Here is a 19631-nt window from a genome sequence, read left to right on the forward strand (position 1 = left end):
TTCATCCAGGATAACTCCCCAACATAAAAATATATTTGGAGAATATCCAGTATTCACTTGCTTAGAAATTGCTGCACATACTTGCTAACAATTTTATTGATTTTGGTTTGTTTTATACAAAAAAAAAAAAAGATGTATTACCACTAGGTGAGGATGGGGATGAGGGTGCTGTCACGGATAAACAATTATTCTTCCATGTTAAAAATAACACTGCTTAGAACGAGTTATATACAATTACAACAGTTACAGTGCACAATTTGTAAAATATAGACGTTGCAAGATAATTTAGCCTGGAATACAATCCAAATAAAAACAGTAGACACAAAAACTATTGTACGGTGATATGTCGAGATTCTAATTTCCGCTTCATTTTTCACGCCTTTAACATCACATAGCATCCTGGCAGCTCCACATTCTTGTCCTGACAGAAAATTTCAACTAAAATTTACAAACCAGTTTCAAAATTTCATCAGTGACAAGAGAAACAACATATGCATAAACTTCCCTGAAAAACGATAACCCAAATGTATACATACACACAATGTACACCTGTTCTTTTTACTCGCCGTCTGCTGGTGCCTCGCCCACCTTATTTAGACTTGGATCTTGCATAACACACGCTGACTTTGGTTCCATTGATCTCACTGTCCTCCATGGCCTTTTTGGCAGCTGCACACATTTCTTCATTTTCATACTCCACAAATCCAAACCTGAGAAAATAAAATCAATAATGACAAAACACACCTAAATGTGTAACAGACTAATCCATGTCACATTCAACCTACTTTTTTGACTTTCCTGTCACTCTATCTGTGGCAACTTTTGCATTGAGACATCCCTGGAAAGCTTCTTGAAGAATCTCTGTGGTAGTCTTGTCGCTAAGTTTCGATACGAATAGTTTTTTGGACTCCACTAAGAAAGAAAAGAATAGAACTGTACTATTCCTGGCAGACATCAGTCAATTAGTGCAAATAAAACTCAATAGGCAAGCTTAAATCCCAAATACCTTCTCCAATCTCTAGCTGTTCTCTCTTTTCAGAGAATTGGACTTTGATCAGCCTTTTTAGGATTTTCACCTTTTTGGTGGCATTCATGGCTTTTTCAGCATCTGCTACTGTGGCAAACTCCACAAAGGCATATCTGTGGGCAATTGTGACATCAAATGTTGACATACATTAGCTCAGAAAGAAATAGAGCTTGATGAGTACACATTTACCCATTTGCTTTATCACCATTCTTTGGCATAGTAATGGTGAGAGCTTTCTTAAAGACGTGTTTAATTTTCTTTTCTGTCACGTTGAAAGGCAGGTTGCTCACAAAAAGTTTGGTGCTTGGAGAAATTTCAACTAAAAAAAAAAAAAGAGGGGGATATAACATTTTAAAGAATACAAGAAAAAAAAAAAGAGTTACTCAGATATACAGAAATTACCTTCACGGGATGGTTTGGGGTTGGCATTTTTCTTTTTATTGCTCCTGACAACTCCGAGAGAGTCAATGATGAGAACCCGTTCTTGGATCATGGCTCCTTTTTTCCTCGTCCTCATTTTATTAGCAATAGCTTCATTTTTAAACTCCAAAAAGGCGATACTGTTGATGAAGACAAACTTTACTTAGTTTTGGGAACAAAATAATACTGGCATTAGTAGTAGTTAGAAAAGTTGGGGGAAAAAAAACTCACCCTTTGTCTGGTCTGTCAGCCTGATCAGGGAACCTGATGTCAATTGCTTTCGGGAAAATTTCCTTGATATCTTTCTTTGTTGCGTTATATGGGACATTCTTCAAAAACAAACACTTAGAATCTTTAGCTGATGAATGAAAAAAAAATAAAGTGAACATTTCTGAACCTTTTCATCAAATCAAGTTTAGAAGGAGACAAACATTTATGTTTTGCAACGAAACAACAGCACCCCCTAAAGGTTTGGACGCAGAAGCACAACAGTAAGAAGCCCATTTTACCTTTCTGGTCCAGTTTAGGAGCCTTCGTCTTCTTTTTCACAGATTCCACTATTTTGACCTTTGCTTTATCAATAGTCAGTGGCTGACCAAGAATTATTTCCCCATCCAGTGACAAGGCTTTAGTCACATCCATGTTTGAGGCCAAATCCATAAATGCATGTTTTCTTAAAACAACAACGTCATTATATGTCAACGTCAATACTGTCGTAACAAAGTTAATGGTCATATTGTCACGTAAAATGATACTTACCTGGATTTAGCTAATCTGATGTCTTGTACTATGAGACTTTGTGTCATAAAGAACTTTTCCAACGAGGCAGTTACTTCTTCAAAAGTTTTGGAGGCGTTTAAGTTTCCAACAAAAACGCAATTACCTACAAAAATACACAAATCGCTTCAGATGAAGTTTGCAGAAAGAAAATGTGTCTTTGAAACATCCATACCATCATTGATGACTTTAGTTTTCTTGGGCGGTGACGTTTCGCCAGTAGATTCCGCTTTGCGTTTCTGTTTTTCTGAAATGGATCAAAGTGATATGTTTTAATAGTTAATCTTGAGAGTACGCTGGATTTAATCCTACTATCAACCTTTGGACAAAGTTTTCTGGTATAAATTCACCCAGCAATTTTGAGGAAACAAAAGAAGATGACGTACAATTTTGACGGTCATTTTCTTGACACCACTCATTTCTGCAACAGCAGTTTGATCATTCAAATCAGTTCTCACTTAACTAGTGGCAATTGTTAGGACAGGATAAATAAAACTATTATTACGCACCATCTGCTTCTTTTGTCCGAGTAAGCATTATACTGTAAAGATTAATTTGGTATTTCAAAAGATTGATATAAAGCTCAATTCCACATGCAAACTCAAGCATGGGAGTCATTCGGCTAGAAGCCAAGGATCAAGACACACATTTATAATTTTACTAAGTGTAACTTTGTCTGGAGAAGTAGTTCATCTGTACTTCGGACAGTAGTTACTCACTTGTGATAGTGGTGAGATCTATGTCATTCTTCAGAACTTTACTTGGTGTCTTTTTAGTTGTTGTACCCTGAGTAAAACAAAGAATGCATCTTTATTCATCTACATAAGCCAGCATCAACAGACAGAACAAATTAAATGCATCTCGATTAAATGGCAGAAGCTACATTGTAGAACTGTATATCAACTTTTTGTAAACATTTTGTTACGGTTTCCCTCATGTACAATATGGTGCAGTACACAATTATGAGTTTATAATCCACACATACTTAATACTATACTGTATGGCATTTTCCTAAAAATAAAGAGATTTCAATCAGAATCAGTCTACAACAAACTACGAAGGGATTAATTAGTACTTTAAATTAACGGTAACCAACCGTGACTCATCTTGTGTTTTTAAAACACAAGCAAGCTAATGAATGAATACATAGCAGTCATTAGTTACAGAATTTGATGAAAAACAATCAATATCGCTTCCCACATGATCCAAACACGCAATAGTTGGCGCTTTTTCTCGTCAGGACATTTTGACTTGGCATACTGACATTTATTTCTGGTAAAAAGGTAATTTTCTTATTTACCTTTGCCATTTTTGTAGCATACGGTGATACACGTGTGGGCAAGCTAGCGTTTCCTACTGCGCATGCGCAACGTCTTAAGGCGTTCCTTAACTACGGGTGCCCCGAAGTTCGACAGTTTGAGAAATTTTGCGTTTCGATCGAGATTTTAGTCTGCGTACGAACAACGTCTCCGCCAATTCTAACATATTATGTGTTATGTCTAATGTATTACGAGTTTGTCAATAAGCGTAAATTGGTCAAATAATTGAATTAATTCACAACTTAATGGACGAGGATCGTTGTGTTACAACATGGTACGTATCTGGCTGCTAAAATGACGCTTTGTTTCGTTTCCGAAGCTACGCTGATGTTTGCAACTGGGTCGGGGTGCCCAAAGTCCAAAGGTTCAGTCACTTGCCTCAGTGGCACAACAAAAACAGCGATTACGCGCACACGCGCGATGTAGTCTTGCCATAAACAACACCGATATGACATATGAACGATAGTCAATTGCCTCCAATGGGGACTCCAAGGAATGGGATCAAGAAGGGACGATTTATTTTGTCTGTGGACGTGGGCACGACTTCGATCAAATGTCACGTGTATGACAAGAAGGCAGAAATTCGTGGCTCGTGCTCTACAGAGGTCCAGTATTCACTTTTTCTTCTAATACAGTCAAGCTCGACCTTCCATGCACTCCACGTAACGCTGTATTCTTAATTTAGGTGGTCCCGTTATATCCAGAGGAAGGGTATGTGGAACTTGACCCAGAAGAACTGTGGAAAGGCTTCATCTTTGTGGTGAAGGGGGCTGTGAAAGGTATTGTCTCCAACATCCCCAGTAGAACCATCATCAAGACATTGTTAATTAACAGGGACCACTGTTGGATTCTTTTTTTGCACAATATAGATGCCGGAGTCCAAATGCATCAAATGGAAGCTATGGGCATTTCTACCCAGCGAGCTACCTTTACAACGTGGGACAGGTGATATGAGATGAGAATTCATGTCGTATACACAGCACGTTATTTACTTTTTTTTTTCCCTTTCACAGGAGAACTGGCAATCCTTTCCATAATTTCATCAGCTGGCAGGACCAGAGAGCAGCGGAGTTGGTAACATCCTGGAATAGATCGTGCACCTTGAAAGTGAGTCTCATTCTGTATTGCTGTTTTCAAGTATATGTTCCTAATATAAATAAGTATTGCACAACTTGTGAATCCTGTTGCCATCTCGGTCTTCAGGCGATCCATGGCGTAATGAAAGTTCTGCACTTCGTGACCAGGCAGAAGCGCTCACTTGCAGCGAGTGTGATTGTCTTCTCCCCTCAGCATGTCACTTTCCGCCTTGTTTGGGCCCTCAAACACTACAAACAGGTGAGTGCATGTGAGAGTTGCACAGCACTGATAAAGCTACCGCAACATTTAAGGTCTCTAATATAAACCCCAAATAAATATTGATTTAAATGACATGTCAACATAAATGTTTGTGCTGCTCTTAGGTTGCTCAGGCTGTGGCCGAAGGCAACTGCTGCTTTGGAACGATCGACACGTGGCTCTTGTTTAAACTCACAAACGGTAGGCTTGATATTTCACATTGTTCTCATGCAAGAGCCAGCCCTCTTGCAAAATCCTCTCAAACTGTACGCAACGAGTTGCATAATACAAATGAAATGATCATACCATGAGATAAAAAAGAAATAGTCATCTCAGTGTCACCTGATCTCTCCCAGGAGTGATTCACGCCACTGACTACTCAAATGCAAGTGCGACGGGGATTTTCGACTCCTATCAGGTTTGGTGATTCATGTCATTTGTTTGTCTAACTTGTGGATGAATTCATTTATTATCCTCGCTTCTTTATTCACAGATGTGTTGGAGTCAGATGCTATGCTCTCTGGTCTCCTTGCCGCTCTCTATTTTTCCCAAAGTAGAAAATACAGGGTGAGTAAATGAATCTCAAAATCACCAGGCATGACATTCCGGTGTATTAATGAGATCCGAGAATTGTGCATCCTATTGTGAGTCAGGGGGAAGCTGGAGTGTATCCAGCTGACTCTGGAAAAAGACAGACTGCACCCAGGATGGGTCACCAGTCAATAACAGGGCACATAGAGGCAGACAAGGATTCACACTCACAGCTAAAGTGACTGAGCAGACAGAAATTGATCTCGAGCTGGCTTTACAAGTCAGTCATGTGTGCTACGACGGCACCCGTGACCACTCATGAGATCCAATACATAAACTCAGTCTTTGTAAGGATGGTCATATTTGAGTGTTATTTAATAGTCAACATATTAGAAGATGTGCAGTTCCATCATCTTTAACCATAAATGAAAGTTAATCAAATACCTCGGACGGTGTCAGTAAAAACTGGGTTGATGATTGTTTTTTTTTTTACTCTCCATGTCACACTCCAGACATGAATTTGGTTGCACTGACCCGTCCATCTTTGGTGTGTCCATTCCCATCATGTCAGTGGTGAGTTGTTATCACGACCTACTTTATCTTTATCACTAGGATATGATATGACTTGTCATATCATTGTCTTTATTGTCCTCCTCTATGTTGGATCGTGTCATCGTGCCAATCGTCAACGCATAATTATGAAATGCCTCACACTGTAGATGGCGGACCAACAGGCTGCCATGTTTGGGGAGTGCTGTTACAATGTGGGTGATGTGAAGATCACCATGGGAACAGGTACCTTCATGGACATCAACACTGGCAGCACACCTCACACGTCCGTAAATGGTAAAGTAACAAGGAGCGACATCACGTATGATGCACGCGCACAATGTTGGTGCCATGTCCGTGACGAGCACGAGTGGGTCTTCTCTTGTAGGTCTCTATCCGCTGGTGGGTTGGAAGATAGGCCCAGAAGTAGTGTATCTGGCTGAGGGTAATGCAGCAGATACTGGCACCGCCATCAAATGGGCTCAGGCACTTGGTGAGTCATGAAAAAATGAAATTGCAGTCATGATGAGGGATTTGCACCACCTACTGTAGCGGTTGTGCAATTACTTTTAAGCCGTCATGCTACTCCTGATTAGGCGTGGTTGGAGATTGCGGCGAGATTCCAGACACACCAAATGTGACTCAAACCATGACCTCAAAAGTCACTGTTGCAAACAGGAATCTTTTTGGGGCGTATCATTGATTAGAAATGTTCTCTCCATTATACGCAGTCCCCTGAGGGAAATCGTAACAAAAACATGGCTTACTATTAAATTACATAAAACAATTCTGGTCTAGAGAAATCCGCCATCATGTACAGTAATGTGATACCTGTTTTTTTTTGTTTTTGTTTTTTTTTGCTTTTGCAGATCTCTTCTCAGATGTGGAGCATACCAGCCCCATGGCGTACAGTGTGAGCGACGCCAATGGGGTGTGTTTCGTCCCGTCTTTCAGCGGCCTGCAGGTACGAGCACAGTTTGAATAGAAGAACATTTACTTCAATTTGCATTCATATCCAGCTTTATAATCCATTTGTCTTTGTAACATATTTTGCTTTTTTTTTTTTCTCTGCTACCTTTCTGAAGTGGCCTTTGTAAGTGTGCATCATGAATATTAATATCCAAAGTACTGTATTGTGTTAGCTGTGTCCGGAATTGTTCGCTCATTCCAAACTCCCTAAAGAGTAATTCTGAACACAGCCACTTTGAAAACAAACTCCTTACCAGTAGATTAATGTTACCTGTTTATCGCATCCTGTTGGAATGTAAAATTCTTGTATATGGCCTAAGGCTCCCCTGAACGACCCAAAAGCCTGCGCTTCCTTCATGGGCCTCAAACCTTCTACCACAAAATGCCACCTGGTCCGTGCCATTCTGGAGTCCATTGCCTTCAGGTAAGACTTTTTTTTTTTTGGAGGAGTCACATTGTCCTGTGCTGAAGAGACCTAACATTCTCTCTTGTGCATTCCTCACAGAAACAAACAGCTCTACGAGACGATGCTGAGAGAAACCAACATTCCCATTACGAAGATCAGGTAGAGCTCTTTTACGGCAGCCCCATCTTATTCCATCTCACGAGCTAATATCCAGTCAATTGGTTTGGATTAGCGCCAGAAAACAGGGTGTGCCAGAGAATTGGGCTTCAGTGAATGTAGATTTGATATTACTGGCAATGTAATGTTTCTCTGATTACAGTTCACGACAGCGCATTGTGGCTGAGTGCATTTTCCCTTTCTATTTGCCTCTCAGGGTGGACGGCGGGGTTTCCTCGAATGATTTCATCATGCAGCTCACTGCAGACCTGTTTGGTAGAAAGCTACAACGATGCCGGAACCATGAAATGTCCTGCTTGGGGGCTGCCTTTGTTGCCGGACTTTCTGTGGGTAAGTTTGTAGGGTAAAATGTTATTCTTTAGTGAGGGATTAAATGCAATTTGAGAAGGTGGTTGGGTGGGGGGGCAAAATCAAAACTGACATCAGACATCCAAAATATCAACAGTATGAATTTACACTGATAGCGTAAATAGTGTAGAGAGTGGCTCTTTATACGCATCAGTGCGGCAAAGAGGCTGTTAAATGCGCACTAATGCAGATGGAATGAGAGAGAGTAGCACCTCAAGGTCATCTATTCTCTGTAGCCTCATTAGGATCGCGGGTAAGTACAAACTATCTCGGCTGACTTGATAGGAAAGAGGCGGGGGGGTCAATGTAGGCAAAATGGCATTCACATTCACGGCCATGCACAATCTAAGAGTACAATTTCTATGCCGCAAAAATTAGACTCCAGAACCCTGTGCCTGAGGCAGACGTCCTAACCACTAATGGCTCAAGTCCTCAGTGTCACTTTGCAAATGTCCAATTCTGTAAATTGCTTTCCTATTCATTCTTCGCATGATGATTGTGTAAATCACTTACAGAAGATGAATTTATTGTGGTGTCATAATAAGTCTTAAACGGGAGGTGGTGGTGGAAAAATCAATAATGGTTTCTTTAATGTGAGTTAATTGTGTTTTGTCAACATTAGCTGACAGCATAATCATTCAAGTAAGCAGATATAAACTCTTCTCGACTTCTGTCCTTGCAGGCTATTGGAAATCTTGTGAGGAGCTGACCAAGCTGCACAGCGCAGGTGACATCTTTTGCCCTAAAAGAGCGTCCGGTGACTGTGCTAGTTCCGGGTGCGATCTCCAGAGATGGGAAAGGGCTCTACAACGCTCTATGTATTGGTACAAGCAACCATGACACGGGATCCTCTCACAAAAGAAGAAACTGAAACCTGAGCCACTCTTTGAAAAAAGATTATGCCACATCCCCGCTATTATGTCCAGTATACTTGAAACCACAAGAGCCCGTTTGACCGTAGAGACCAGAAATCAATTGTTACTTTCATTTAGATGTGATTTTCAAGTCACTTCTCAGGTTGCATTATTTCATCAAATGGACACCATACTTCCCACACAGGGGCGTTAATAAGTCTCATTCTTACTAAGCCCACAACATGACATGGGCTCCAAAAATCGATACATGTGCACCAAATACTAATCTATGTCCACAAATGACTAAATTGTATTCATAATGTATTTAGTTGTGGCTGTGAAATGGTAAATTGGGACCACAAATGCTTTTTTGTGGACATAAAACTAGGCGTCATCTGCACACAAAATGCTTAATTGCGCATTTTATATCTTACAAAATGGCTCTTCACTACAAAGTGAAAAATATAATGTTCCCTACCTTAGCGCACTTCATTACCTCACTCCGCTGCTCAGGAAGTATTTGAATATTATTGATTTGTGCTTTGTGGACACATTATGCCTAGTTCACACCCACAATCCCTCATAGCAAAGTAGCGAAATGTAATTACGCAAATCTGAAAATAAGCCCTCCAGTCGACGCAGTTCACATAAGACCAAATACATTTACACTTGGGTCACTCACGGGAATGCAGAAAACCTCAGAATTGTTGGTCAATGTCATACTAAGGAAAAAAAATCTATATTTTCTCTTCATATGGTATTTACTTTTTTTCTCTACTAATAGTAATTTCTTGTGCGTTTTGTCTGTAAGTGATATTAAATCCTGAGTTGCCTGGAAGTGAGGCCAGTATGGAAAGCCATTGGAGCATTGATTTGATGTCAGTCATATGGTCAATGTACTCCATTTTTTTCTTCATTAGTAAGACAATTTGATCAGCTAGTAGAATGACAATAGAAACATTTTGCAACAACTGACTTCAACTAATAGAAAAGTACACACTGATGCCTGTAGACCAATAGTGGCAAATAATAATAGAAAAATAAAGGTCATTCCACTAGTGCACTTAATTGTCTTACTACCATAAGCTGGATATGGAATACTTGTGCTCTAAAAATCTTGCACAACATGTAAAAGCCTCTGTCAATAAATTTATATTTCTGGTTGGATTGAATCCAAACCTGGAAACAAATGAGGTAACAAACCTACGTAAACATAAAAGGCTTATTAGTGTGACGGAGCCTTCGTAAGCCATTTTCTGACATCTGTTAATAATTTAGAAGCAGTATGTGATTCAATATACGTGCGCTTTAATGAAGGTTGGGGCTGTTGGGAGCCATTTGCTCGAGCGTGTCTGCACTTGGCTGTGTTATTGTGCTCTCAAACGTAACAAGCAAGCCTGATACTGACCTCACATGCCCTCACAGACACACTCATTGCTTGTCTAATTATGTTGCTTTTTAACAAGGTGAAACACCAACAAAAATGTATATGTTTTTCTCTTAAATAAAAGATTTTGGATTTGATTTTTTTTTTTTTAAATGCACTATGCCGTATGAGATTATAGAAATAACATTTACCTCACACAAAATAACTTGCATGTGCATCTCCTCACTACAGCATAGCAGCTTGGCCATAAGATGGCGCTGCAGGAATATTTTTATATTGGATATAACATTGGCCTGAATGCAAAAATAGCAAATAGGTGTTTTTCAGATGGAAGTTAAGGTGTTTTCCAGTGAATAATAATAAGTTAGGTTTTATTTTCTTATTTCGATTACAGTCTAAGTATTTTTTCCACCTATGACAACATAGTAGGTGAGCAGGTGCTGACTCATAAACCTCACTCAAAAAAAAAAAAGATTCCAAGGTAATACAGTTGCGTGATTCAAGGCAAGGGAGATGGAGTGGGGGGTTAGAAGACACACGGCTGTAGTTGAGTGTAGGAAACGCTTCCCATTGATGTGAGCACGCTCACTGCAAGGGTTGCTATGGCAGCTTGCGGATGGAGAGTGAGAACAAATGGGGGGGGGGGTCCTGCTCATGGTGCTGGTATGGTGAAGGGGCGCTAATTGAGTGCACTGGAATAAAAAGGGGAGGGAGGGGGCTTCCTCAACAATAGGAGGATTGTGATGAGAGTGAGCACAGCGTACATCACACAAATTTCTCCAGTATAGCTGCACTGAGCTCCTCCGTCTCCCAAACTCTTATCAGCTAACACCCCACTCTTTCCACTCCCACGACTGTCAATCTCATTTTTTTCACTGCAAGCGCAGAATGCAGAAAGCCAAACGCGTCAGTGAGGCAGGCAAAACGAGCCCATGAATCAGTGTTGCCTGCTCTCACACTAATCATGGCCGTGCCGCATTGTATGAGTTGTGGAGGGGAGGACCCTGATCCTTGAAACAAATTCAATCTGACAACACGAACTAGATGCGCCACGACCACTTGCCTGACCCCCCTCCATTCCACCCATATGAACGGCGTCCTGCATCGTGGGGCATTATATAACCCCCACCCCCAACTCTGTTCTCGTTGCCTGACATGCTGGTTGTTAAAGGAGTGTCACAGGGCTGGAAGTTAAGCTTTTGTACCCTTGTCAGTGTCTCTTCCTCTTACACTTGAGCTCTAGGATATCTCCATCATCTATAAAATGGTCTTATGTCAACATTGTCTGATTATCATATTTGAAAGTACATTTTATTCACGCAGTGACCCCGTTTATCATGGATACATTCCAACTGGCAATTGGTGAAAAGAGAGAAAATATACGTATATGTGGCAATTCACTTGAATCATATTTATACTTAATGAAAGACTTTATAAAGCATTATTTAGCACCCGTTCTTACTCTTGAACAGTTCCCCCCCAAAAAGAGGCCAAGCATGCTTTTAATTTACTGTTAAACTGAGATGTAAATCAAAAGAGAAGTAAACATTGTATATTTAAACACAAAAACTTTCAACCAATCATTTAATCTAACAATAGTCTGATAGGTTCATGCTAATATATATTGTGACAAGCCTTTATAGAGGGAAATTTTAATAAGGCACTGGATACCGACAAGGTAAAAAACCCAACAACAACTATATACAGTAATCCCTCATTTATCGCGTATAAGTGGTTCCAAAAACCACCCGCGATAAGTGAAATCCGCGAAGTACGGTCACCAACAAGAAGTACTGGGCAGGCTAACGAGTTAGCGGAAAGATGCTAATTCGCGATCGTGCTAACATGCGAAAACGGACTTCTGAAAGGAATGTAAACCAATATTTGGATCAATACTACATTGTCCTAAAGGTTAGACACGTTTTCTCAATTTAGAAGTTTTATTTTGACTTTTAAATGTTGTTTTTTAAATTCGGGGGAAAATCCGCGATGTCGTGAAGCCGCGATAAACGAAACGCGAAGTGGCGAGGGATCACTGTACATTCATTGCTCCCACACCCGTGCACTTCCGGGTCGTATTTTATCCTAACCAATCAAATCAGCGTATTCAAATTATATGAAGCACATAACTAGTCTAAAGCATTCTTCTGACTTTTTAAAACACCCAAAACACTCGTCAAAATTTCTAATAATTCGACTCTAACAGGCTAATTCAAATTGGCGTCGATCTGCGCGCCCATTTGCTTGTCCTTCGATATTTTACAGTGGAGTCAAGGGAACACAACTCAATCAAATCAATATGACCTCCTGTATTTATGACCGTCTGCGTCCCCCTCTATTTCTCTGTGGCTTTAGCATAGTGTTCCATTGCCATGGCAACAAGGCTTGGCAAATGCCCCAAATATCTATCTACAGTATATGCTCAGTCAGACGCGAATAGAAACAAGCCGGTTGAGCCTGCATGCTGGAATGTGCGCTACAAGCCTCACAATCATGGGAGAGAGAAAGTGTGTGTGGGGGGGAGACACATACAAAACCACATCCTTTTCTTTAAACACATTGTGCAGCATTAAGTGTGGGAACCGCGACCATAAACCGCGGATGGAGCATAAAGTGATGATGATAAGAACGCAAGATAGCGCGTCCTAAATTTGTAATTGGTACGCGTCTCATGCGTCGGCAACCAATGCGCATCCTTCCTCCACATCAGCTGCCACCGTGGGGCATTTGTCGACGTCACTGGATTTTCTTTTTTTCCCCTCGATTTTTTTGTTCCAGCACTAGAGCCTTCCGTCGTTCCTTCCTTCCTTCCTTGCGCCTGCCTGCTCTCCCTCTTTCTACACCACCCACTCCTTCCCAACCATTGATCCGACCACTCGCCGGCTTTTTCGCCTCATCACATCGCATCACCCGCTGTGCGCTTTTGTGCGTTATTTTCCCGCACCAACGGAGCAAAATAAACCCCAATATTCTGGGGATTTATTATTATTATTTTATTTTATTTTATTTAGCACCTCTCCCCTGCTCCCAACTTAAATTCCACCATGGCGAGTACGGAGGATAAACAGGCCAACAAGGCGGACGAGTCCAGCTGGAAGGACTCCTTCTACAACCCGAGGACCGGCGAGGTTCTGGGGCGCACGGCAGGCAGCTGGGGTAAGAACTGTGACCCTATTGTATTTTTTTCTTTATTTAACACGTGTTTGGTCTGCATTAAAAGACGCGAGCATCTCGGAAAAAACGGCGAGGGGGGGGGGGGGTTGAGGCACCATCACAGGCCTACATAAAGATGGAAAGGAGAAGCCTGCACCATGATGTGATATCTATACATGCAAGGACCACCATCAGGATTTTAATGAAAGTTTTTTTTCCCTGCATGTGCATGAATGAGAACATGACGTGTGAGGTAGGCCACCGTACATCAATTTCCTCTGCTGCACCTATATGATGCTTTTATATAATGGTGGTCAGAGGTAGAGGTAGTAACACAGCATCCAGCTCCTATAGGCTGGAGAGCGGGGGCCGTCATGCAGCCCGGGCCCCCCCTTGCGCTGCTGTGCAGTGGGATGCTCCATTGCAGTTGCATGGCCGCCCACATTAGCATGCCTGTCAAGGTCAAATGGGATTCCCTCTCTTCTTTTTCCTCACTTCTTCCACCCCATCAACTCGCTTCGTTCACTAAGCATTGTGGAATACGGCTGGCGAATTCTCTTCGGTGATCAGCTGGTCTTCAAAAGCAAACGGTGGAAAAGTGGCTGGCTCGGGGAAGGAAAACTTCAGTGACACGGCTGATTGGGGAAAGATTTTAGTCAACCGATGTCAGAGTGAAGTATCTCTCGCCCTAGCAAAATGTAGAGTCGCCCTTGTCTTCACGAGTCAAACTTATACCCCGCGCTTCCCTTCTCTCGGGCACAAGAGGGCATCTGGATGACCTATGACCCTCCAGCCTCCCTTACCGATTCTACACAGCCTACATATTGTCCGTTGCAGATGGAAGCCAACTGTATCTGGCACCAGCAAATCTGCATTCATGGACTAGGCCCCAAATAATCCCGCACAAACATAACCCGGTCATACTTAGACTTACCAGTGAAATATATACATTACATGAGACCTAAATAAAAATACACTACAGGAGGAATGATGGAAAGGAGGGAGGGTGCACGAGTGGGGAATGAAGGGTCCCCCCATTGCCCTATGTTAAGGGGGCAGTGTAAGATACTGTGAATTATCAGAGATTTTTTTTTTTTTTAAATCAAAAACTAACATGTAATTTACTCTACTTTTAATCTAACAAATTCCTGTTATTGCAGTGTATAGAGAAGTCTTCCTACCTGGCAGTTTTGTCACGGATCGGATGGAGCAGGGCGACCAAATGCAGCTTGGACCAGGGTTTATTGGAGAACGCAAACTAACAGACTCGGCAAACTGACTTGACTTAACAAACAAAACCGACAACAGGACTGACCGACAAAGATGTGCGACATGAAGACAACAACACACAATGCAATGATCGGACAAGGGGTGTGACACGCAGACAGGACTTAAATACGAGACAGGTAACGAGAGGCAGGTGACTTAGTACATTGATTGTGAGTTGACACAGAAAGGGAGGGGCGAGTACACAGACGGAAACCATGACAACCTACATATGAAACAACCGGGGACGAGTCGTGATAAGTTTTAGTTTGCCACAAGTCCCCCCTCTTAAAAAGTATGACGACCTATGAATAGGTTTATCTTGCAACAGGAAATACAGTGGTGCCAAATTAGATTTGTTTTTACAAACCCCTCCCATTTCAAATCATCTTTTTCCACTGAAATGAATGGAAATGTTATGAATCCTTTCCTGCCTCCCTTGCCAAAAATTGCAAGAACCCATTATATTGTATTTTATGAAAACATACCGAAATCAAATAATTTGGCATCAGCCAAATGGTTGTGAATGCCTTGGCCACCTGAGGGCAATATACTATACAAATGATAATTTACATGAAGGAAATAATGCACATGGAAGGTGTCTTAGTTTCCCTCAGCTCATCCGAACGCCACAAATATAAGTTAATTTATTTAGCTGATAAAAAATGTATGGCGACGAGTCCTGTTTTAGTGTCTGTCTACCTGTTGCTGCACCGTTTGTGTTCAATCGATTGCTTTAAGGGTGTTGCACCACATATTACAAGCTATTTAGCCTTAGCATTAAAGTAGCAGACTGAAAGGCTAGCTATGCGGTTGTCTTAAATAGAATAGAATATTTATTTTATGTTTAGTTTGACAGAAAACTTAAACTGGGAGTGGCATTAAACAACCCAAAGATGCTTTTTCCATGAATTTTTTGCAATTTTCCAAACAGCGAGTGTGTTGGGTTCACTGCCACCATACAGTATTGGTAAAAGCGAGTCACATCTTGAAATATTCAAGCCGAGTCACGTTTTTGGAGTGTGATCAACGATTTTATAGCTTCATTTTTTCCTGCAGTGGAGATATGCAGACATTCTGTGCTGAGTGAGTCCTGCAGTTTCATCCCCAAAAATTAAATCCGGCTCCCATATTCTTGAACAGTAGCCAGCATTTGGCAAAATGGTTTCCCCCTCAGGGATCGTTTCCAAAAGCGAGATGACAATCGTTTTTGTGTGTTTGCAGCCGGTAATGAATTATCCATAACGTTTCTCTTTTGTCTTGGTTTCTGTAGCCCTCATCTTGTTGTTCTACTTGGTCTTCTACTGCTTCCTGGCTGGTATGTTTGCTCTGACCATGTGGGTGATGCTGCTCACTCTGGATGAGAATGTGCCCAGGTACAGAGATCGCGTTCCTTTCCCAGGTTAGTGTCTCCTCCGTCCGTCCTCACGTGCACCACGGTAAACCTTTCAGCTAATTGCCAAGACGCCTCCATTCATTATTCATATTTTATTCGTCATATAATGAGATGCCGTTGCCGTAAATGTACTACAGTGTCGATGTGGCTTTACGGTATTATATATCGACCTGCTTGGCAGCTATTTCCTTCACGTTTGCTTTTCTCTTACTCTCTCCAACCCTTCCTTCTTTCCTTGCTTCTAGGTTTGGTCGTCCTTCCAAACTCTCTTGACATCACTTTCAACAAATCCGATTCCACAAAGTATGGCACGTATGTGAACAGCCTGGAGACCTTCCTGCAAAGTGAGAATGGAGAAGGATTCCTAATTTCTTGAATTCTTGTCAAGGCAGAACTGACATTTGCGCACTTTTTTACTACAGCACCACACATTACTGAGCTCTGACCTGCATCCACCTCCTTCTTTCAGAGAGTTATGATGACACTGAACAGGACAAGAATCTAGACTGCCCTGAAGGAGAGTATTTCCTGCAAGATGACGAAGCGGAGAAGAAAGTGTGTCGCTTCAAGAGAGGCTACCTGAGTCTGTGCTCGGGCCTGTCCGACGTCAACTTTGGTTACTCTGAGGGGAGACCATGCGTGCTCCTGAAACTCAACAGGGTGACCAAAAATAAAATACATCATGCTCACCAAACGTATTAATGTGTAATATAGAATTTGATTAACCCCAAAAAAATCCACATATACGTACGAAAGCAATGCAGCTAGGTTATTAAAGTAGAGATCATGTTTAGGCCAGAATAATTCATTTGAATTCATTTCTCTGCTCACTTTCTAGATCATTGGCCTGAAGCCTATCGGGGATCCTTTTGTCAACTGCACCATCAAAGTAAACTTGCCTCCTTCCAAATAGACATGCTTGTATGTGTATTTTTTGTTTTTTTTATCTGTCTCATAAAAAAAAAAAAAGCTGTGACGAGCAGAACGGTGTGAACACTTTGTTTTGTTGATCTTAATTTTATTCCCCCCCCTCCTTTCTGTCTGTCTGTTTTGTTTCTTATTGACTTTCTTCTGCATGCTGTCAGTGGCGACTTTAGGGTAAGATGGTATCGGGAATATTAGGCCAGTATTGCTCTTAAAAATAAGCAAAGTCACAATGTGCCATTTTCAAGCCATTTTTAGTACAATCAGCATATTGTGTGCTGCAAATAGCAATTTGCAACAAAGGCATACCATGCTTTCCACTTCATTACAAACTCCACACTAACAAACGAGGGTCATCGCTGAGTGTTTTGTCGATGGAATTTCGTACAGGGCTCGCATGGCTAACAAGTATTCTCCTCCACAGAAAGAGCAACCAGTCCAGATGCAGTACTTCCCTCGAAACGGACGTATCGACAAGATGTACTTCCCCTACTATGGCAAGAAAGCCCATGTGAGTGTTTTGGGTATCACCTTAAAAATACGATTTCCTCAAGTAAATTGAATCAATGAATAGTCTGTACTCGGTTACTTCCAACCAGTTTCATTTGTTCCAGGTGAATTATGTTCAACCATTGGTTGCTGTTAAGCTGCTGCTCACCAAGGAGGACTACAACAAGGAGCTGTCGGTGGAGTGCCGGGTAGAGGGCTCTAACCTGCGCAATAACGACGAGAGGGATAAGTTCCTGGGTCGTGTCACTTTCAGGATCAAGGTGATTGAGTAAAAAGGGAGGGGAAATTGCTGGGCAAAAGGATCCCCCACTCCCCCCCTCCCCTCGTATACCCTAACCCTCCCAATGCAGAGGCTGCCCACATTGGCTAAGGAAGGAAGTGTCTAATCCCTCTCAAGACAACATTCGGGATGAGGCAGATTAGTCTGGTTGGTAGTAGGAAATGCGGTTAGGAATGTTGCGTTGATGGCATTGATGACCCTTCTTTCCTTCAAGATTCCTTGCTGACCTCCGCAAACGATCCCAAGAGAACAAGACACAGGCTCCCTCCTCCCCTTCCCTTGTTTTGGTTTCATTTTGGTGTGATTAGCTGACTAATAGCCAATGAAAGCAAGCCATTTGGAGCTGTCGCGTTATTGCTGATGCAACTTTTTTCATATTGTAGGTGTCAAACTCATTTTTGTCACGGGGCTACATCGTAGTTGTGGTTTCACGCGGAAACACATTACGGTCCGCAAAATTACATTTATTTTTTTTACAAGAAACTCCTGTTAATCACCTGTAAAGCATTTTTATTTCATTCTGAAATTTCACCCAAAATTAAATATCCTAAAAAGGTTGTTGACTTTTTTTTATCTGTTGAAATTGAAGAAAAATTCCAACTTTGGTCCAAATTTTCTCCCACAATTAAAACAAATCCATTTGTTAAGAAACATGAACTAGACAAACTTTGAGTTTGACACCTGTGGTGTAGGCCTTCCTTCATCCTGGGAAGAGAGCATTCTTGTTTTCATGCCCCCATAGCCATACAACACAAATAATTACGTTTTAAGATTTCCAGCACTTTTTTTTGGGGGGGGGGCAAAAGTGTCACATATCATACCACAAGAATTCCATGTCTTGATAATCAATATGATACAGCCACTGTATTCCTATGTATATGGACAAATTTTCCCTTTCTACACATACATAAATACATAGTGAACCATATTTAGGGAAAAATAGATAGATCTTTGTGTTGCGGTCCATGATGCCGCAATCTAGTCTTGTGCCGTCTGTCTGTTTGTCTGCATGTCTATCTGTCTGTCTGTCTGTCTTCCTGTGCGGTCACCTCGCCATTGCAATAGCTGACATGTAGGTGAGCCTTTCAGGATGAGAGAAGCTGTCTCGCTCTGTCTCTCCTCCTCACAAAGGGAGAAGGAGTCGGATGCTGCTTATGGTTACTATAAAAAGCAATTTGAGCATTTAGTTCATATCCTTGTCCATGTGCTAGATTACTCTTTGGCCTCACTAATAGATTCACTCGGGTTGAGTGTTTTACAAGCTTTCCCGATCCGATCACACGGTCAGGGAAACATCGAAACCGGGTAGGATAGTAGCCCTCGAGTTTGACTCCTGTGCATGATAATTACATTAATAGTGAGATAAAACATTTTGGTGCTACTTGTGTGTGACCAGTTGGCTCTATTGGGATTACAAACGCAGCAGAGTATTTTACAAGTTCGGTTTAATCGTGTACTAGTAGGACATGGACAGAAGATGGACATGAAGGATTTGGAATAAATGCTCAAATGGCCTTCCACAGATGCAAGCTGAGGAGACAAACGCACACACACTAAGTACACTGTAAATGGGAGACGAGAAATGAGAGAAAAAAAAAATCATTATTCACTGTAAGTATGTACTGTATATCTCTACGTGATCTGTATATCTATCCGGGTCTCAAAGATTGTTTGTTAGTTTTCTCTCTCTCTTCTTCAGCCCGTTGATCTGATTGTCTGCCAGTCTATTACTCTTACTCAATGTATATATATATACTGTAAACACTATCGACCATATTTACTTAATTCACACTGTATTTTTTGTCACACAACACAATGTCTGTGGACTGTAAAGAAATAACTTAAGCAAAGATTTACAGGAAATGATCGAATTCAAAACTATGTTTACACAGTCTTTAAAGGAACCCACATTTGAAAGAACAACTTGTAACATCTTCTCAGGGTGCCTTAAGACCTGATGAAATACATTGTGGAATAAAGTGGTTTTGAAGAAAAAAAGATAC

The 19631-nt window shown here is 41.3% G+C and overlaps 3 protein-coding genes and 1 long non-coding RNA gene across 4 annotated transcripts; 2 read left to right on the plus strand and 2 right to left on the minus strand.

Moving 5' to 3' along the window:
- Positions 1-250: 250 nt before the first annotated feature.
- On the minus strand, positions 251-3629 carry LOC148387732 (nucleolin-like). The gene is made up of 11 exons (XM_088397021.1): positions 3525-3629; positions 2944-3010; positions 2400-2471; positions 2207-2330; positions 1957-2120; positions 1679-1805; positions 1430-1587; positions 1217-1346; positions 1007-1140; positions 786-912; positions 251-710 (listed from the first exon to the last, which is right to left on the minus strand). The coding sequence occupies exons 1-11, from the start codon at positions 3531-3533 to the stop codon at positions 590-592; spliced, it is 1233 nt and encodes a 410-aa protein (XP_088253147.1). The 5' UTR covers positions 3534-3629; the 3' UTR covers positions 251-589.
- Positions 3630-3632: 3 nt separating this feature from the next.
- gk5 (glycerol kinase 5) lies at positions 3633-10236 on the plus strand. The gene is made up of 16 exons (XM_088397017.1): positions 3633-4148; positions 4229-4322; positions 4413-4488; positions 4557-4650; positions 4747-4878; positions 5004-5079; positions 5235-5296; positions 5372-5445; positions 5922-5982; positions 6129-6255; positions 6347-6451; positions 6828-6922; positions 7248-7351; positions 7433-7492; positions 7707-7840; positions 8541-10236. Exons 1-16 carry the CDS (start codon positions 3999-4001, stop codon positions 8696-8698), a joined length of 1602 nt encoding a protein of 533 aa, XP_088253143.1. The 5' UTR covers positions 3633-3998; the 3' UTR covers positions 8699-10236.
- LOC148387734 (uncharacterized) lies at positions 5754-14640 on the minus strand. Its single transcript, XR_015862738.1, has 4 exons — positions 14434-14640; positions 6790-6916; positions 6526-6693; positions 5754-6447 (listed from the first exon to the last, which is right to left on the minus strand). It is a non-coding gene; the product is annotated as an uncharacterized LOC148387734 (long non-coding RNA).
- atp1b3a (ATPase Na+/K+ transporting subunit beta 3a) lies at positions 12783-19626 on the plus strand. Its single transcript, XM_088397023.1, has 8 exons — positions 12783-13024; positions 13111-13255; positions 15792-15920; positions 16160-16258; positions 16384-16574; positions 16753-16803; positions 17263-17349; positions 17453-19626. Exons 2-8 carry the CDS (start codon positions 13144-13146, stop codon positions 17618-17620), a joined length of 837 nt encoding a protein of 278 aa, XP_088253149.1. The 5' UTR covers positions 12783-13024; positions 13111-13143; the 3' UTR covers positions 17621-19626.
- Positions 19627-19631: the final 5 nt, after the last annotated feature.

The sequence above is a fragment of the Syngnathus floridae genome, chromosome 14 (assembly GCF_059516105.1).
Source record: "Syngnathus floridae isolate MCC-2025c chromosome 14, RoL_Sflo_1.0, whole genome shotgun sequence".
Classification (NCBI taxonomy): Eukaryota; Metazoa; Chordata; class Actinopteri; order Syngnathiformes; family Syngnathidae; genus Syngnathus; species Syngnathus floridae.

Coding starts and splice junctions, on each gene's coding strand:
- LOC148387732 (XM_088397021.1), bottom strand. Junction 2,121..2,206: donor ATCAGATTAGCTAAATCCAG/GTAAGTATCATT, acceptor TGTTGTTTTAAG/AAAACATGCATTTATGGATT. Junction 1,141..1,216: donor AATGGTGATAAAGCAAATGG/GTAAATGTGTAC, acceptor AATTGCCCACAG/ATATGCCTTTGTGGAGTTTG.
- gk5 (XM_088397017.1), top strand. CDS start 3,999: ATGAACGATAGTCAATTGCCTCCAATGGGGACTCCAAGGAATGGGATC. Junction 5,446..5,921: donor CCCAAAGTAGAAAATACAGG/GTGAGTAAATGA, acceptor GTCACACTCCAG/ACATGAATTTGGTTGCACTG. Junction 5,983..6,128: donor CCATTCCCATCATGTCAGTG/GTGAGTTGTTAT, acceptor CTCACACTGTAG/ATGGCGGACCAACAGGCTGC.
- atp1b3a (XM_088397023.1), top strand. CDS start 13,144: ATGGCGAGTACGGAGGATAAACAGGCCAACAAGGCGGACGAGTCCAGC. Junction 16,575..16,752: donor TGCTCCTGAAACTCAACAGG/GTGACCAAAAAT, acceptor CTCACTTTCTAG/ATCATTGGCCTGAAGCCTAT. Junction 16,804..17,262: donor TTGTCAACTGCACCATCAAA/GTAAACTTGCCT, acceptor TCTCCTCCACAG/AAAGAGCAACCAGTCCAGAT.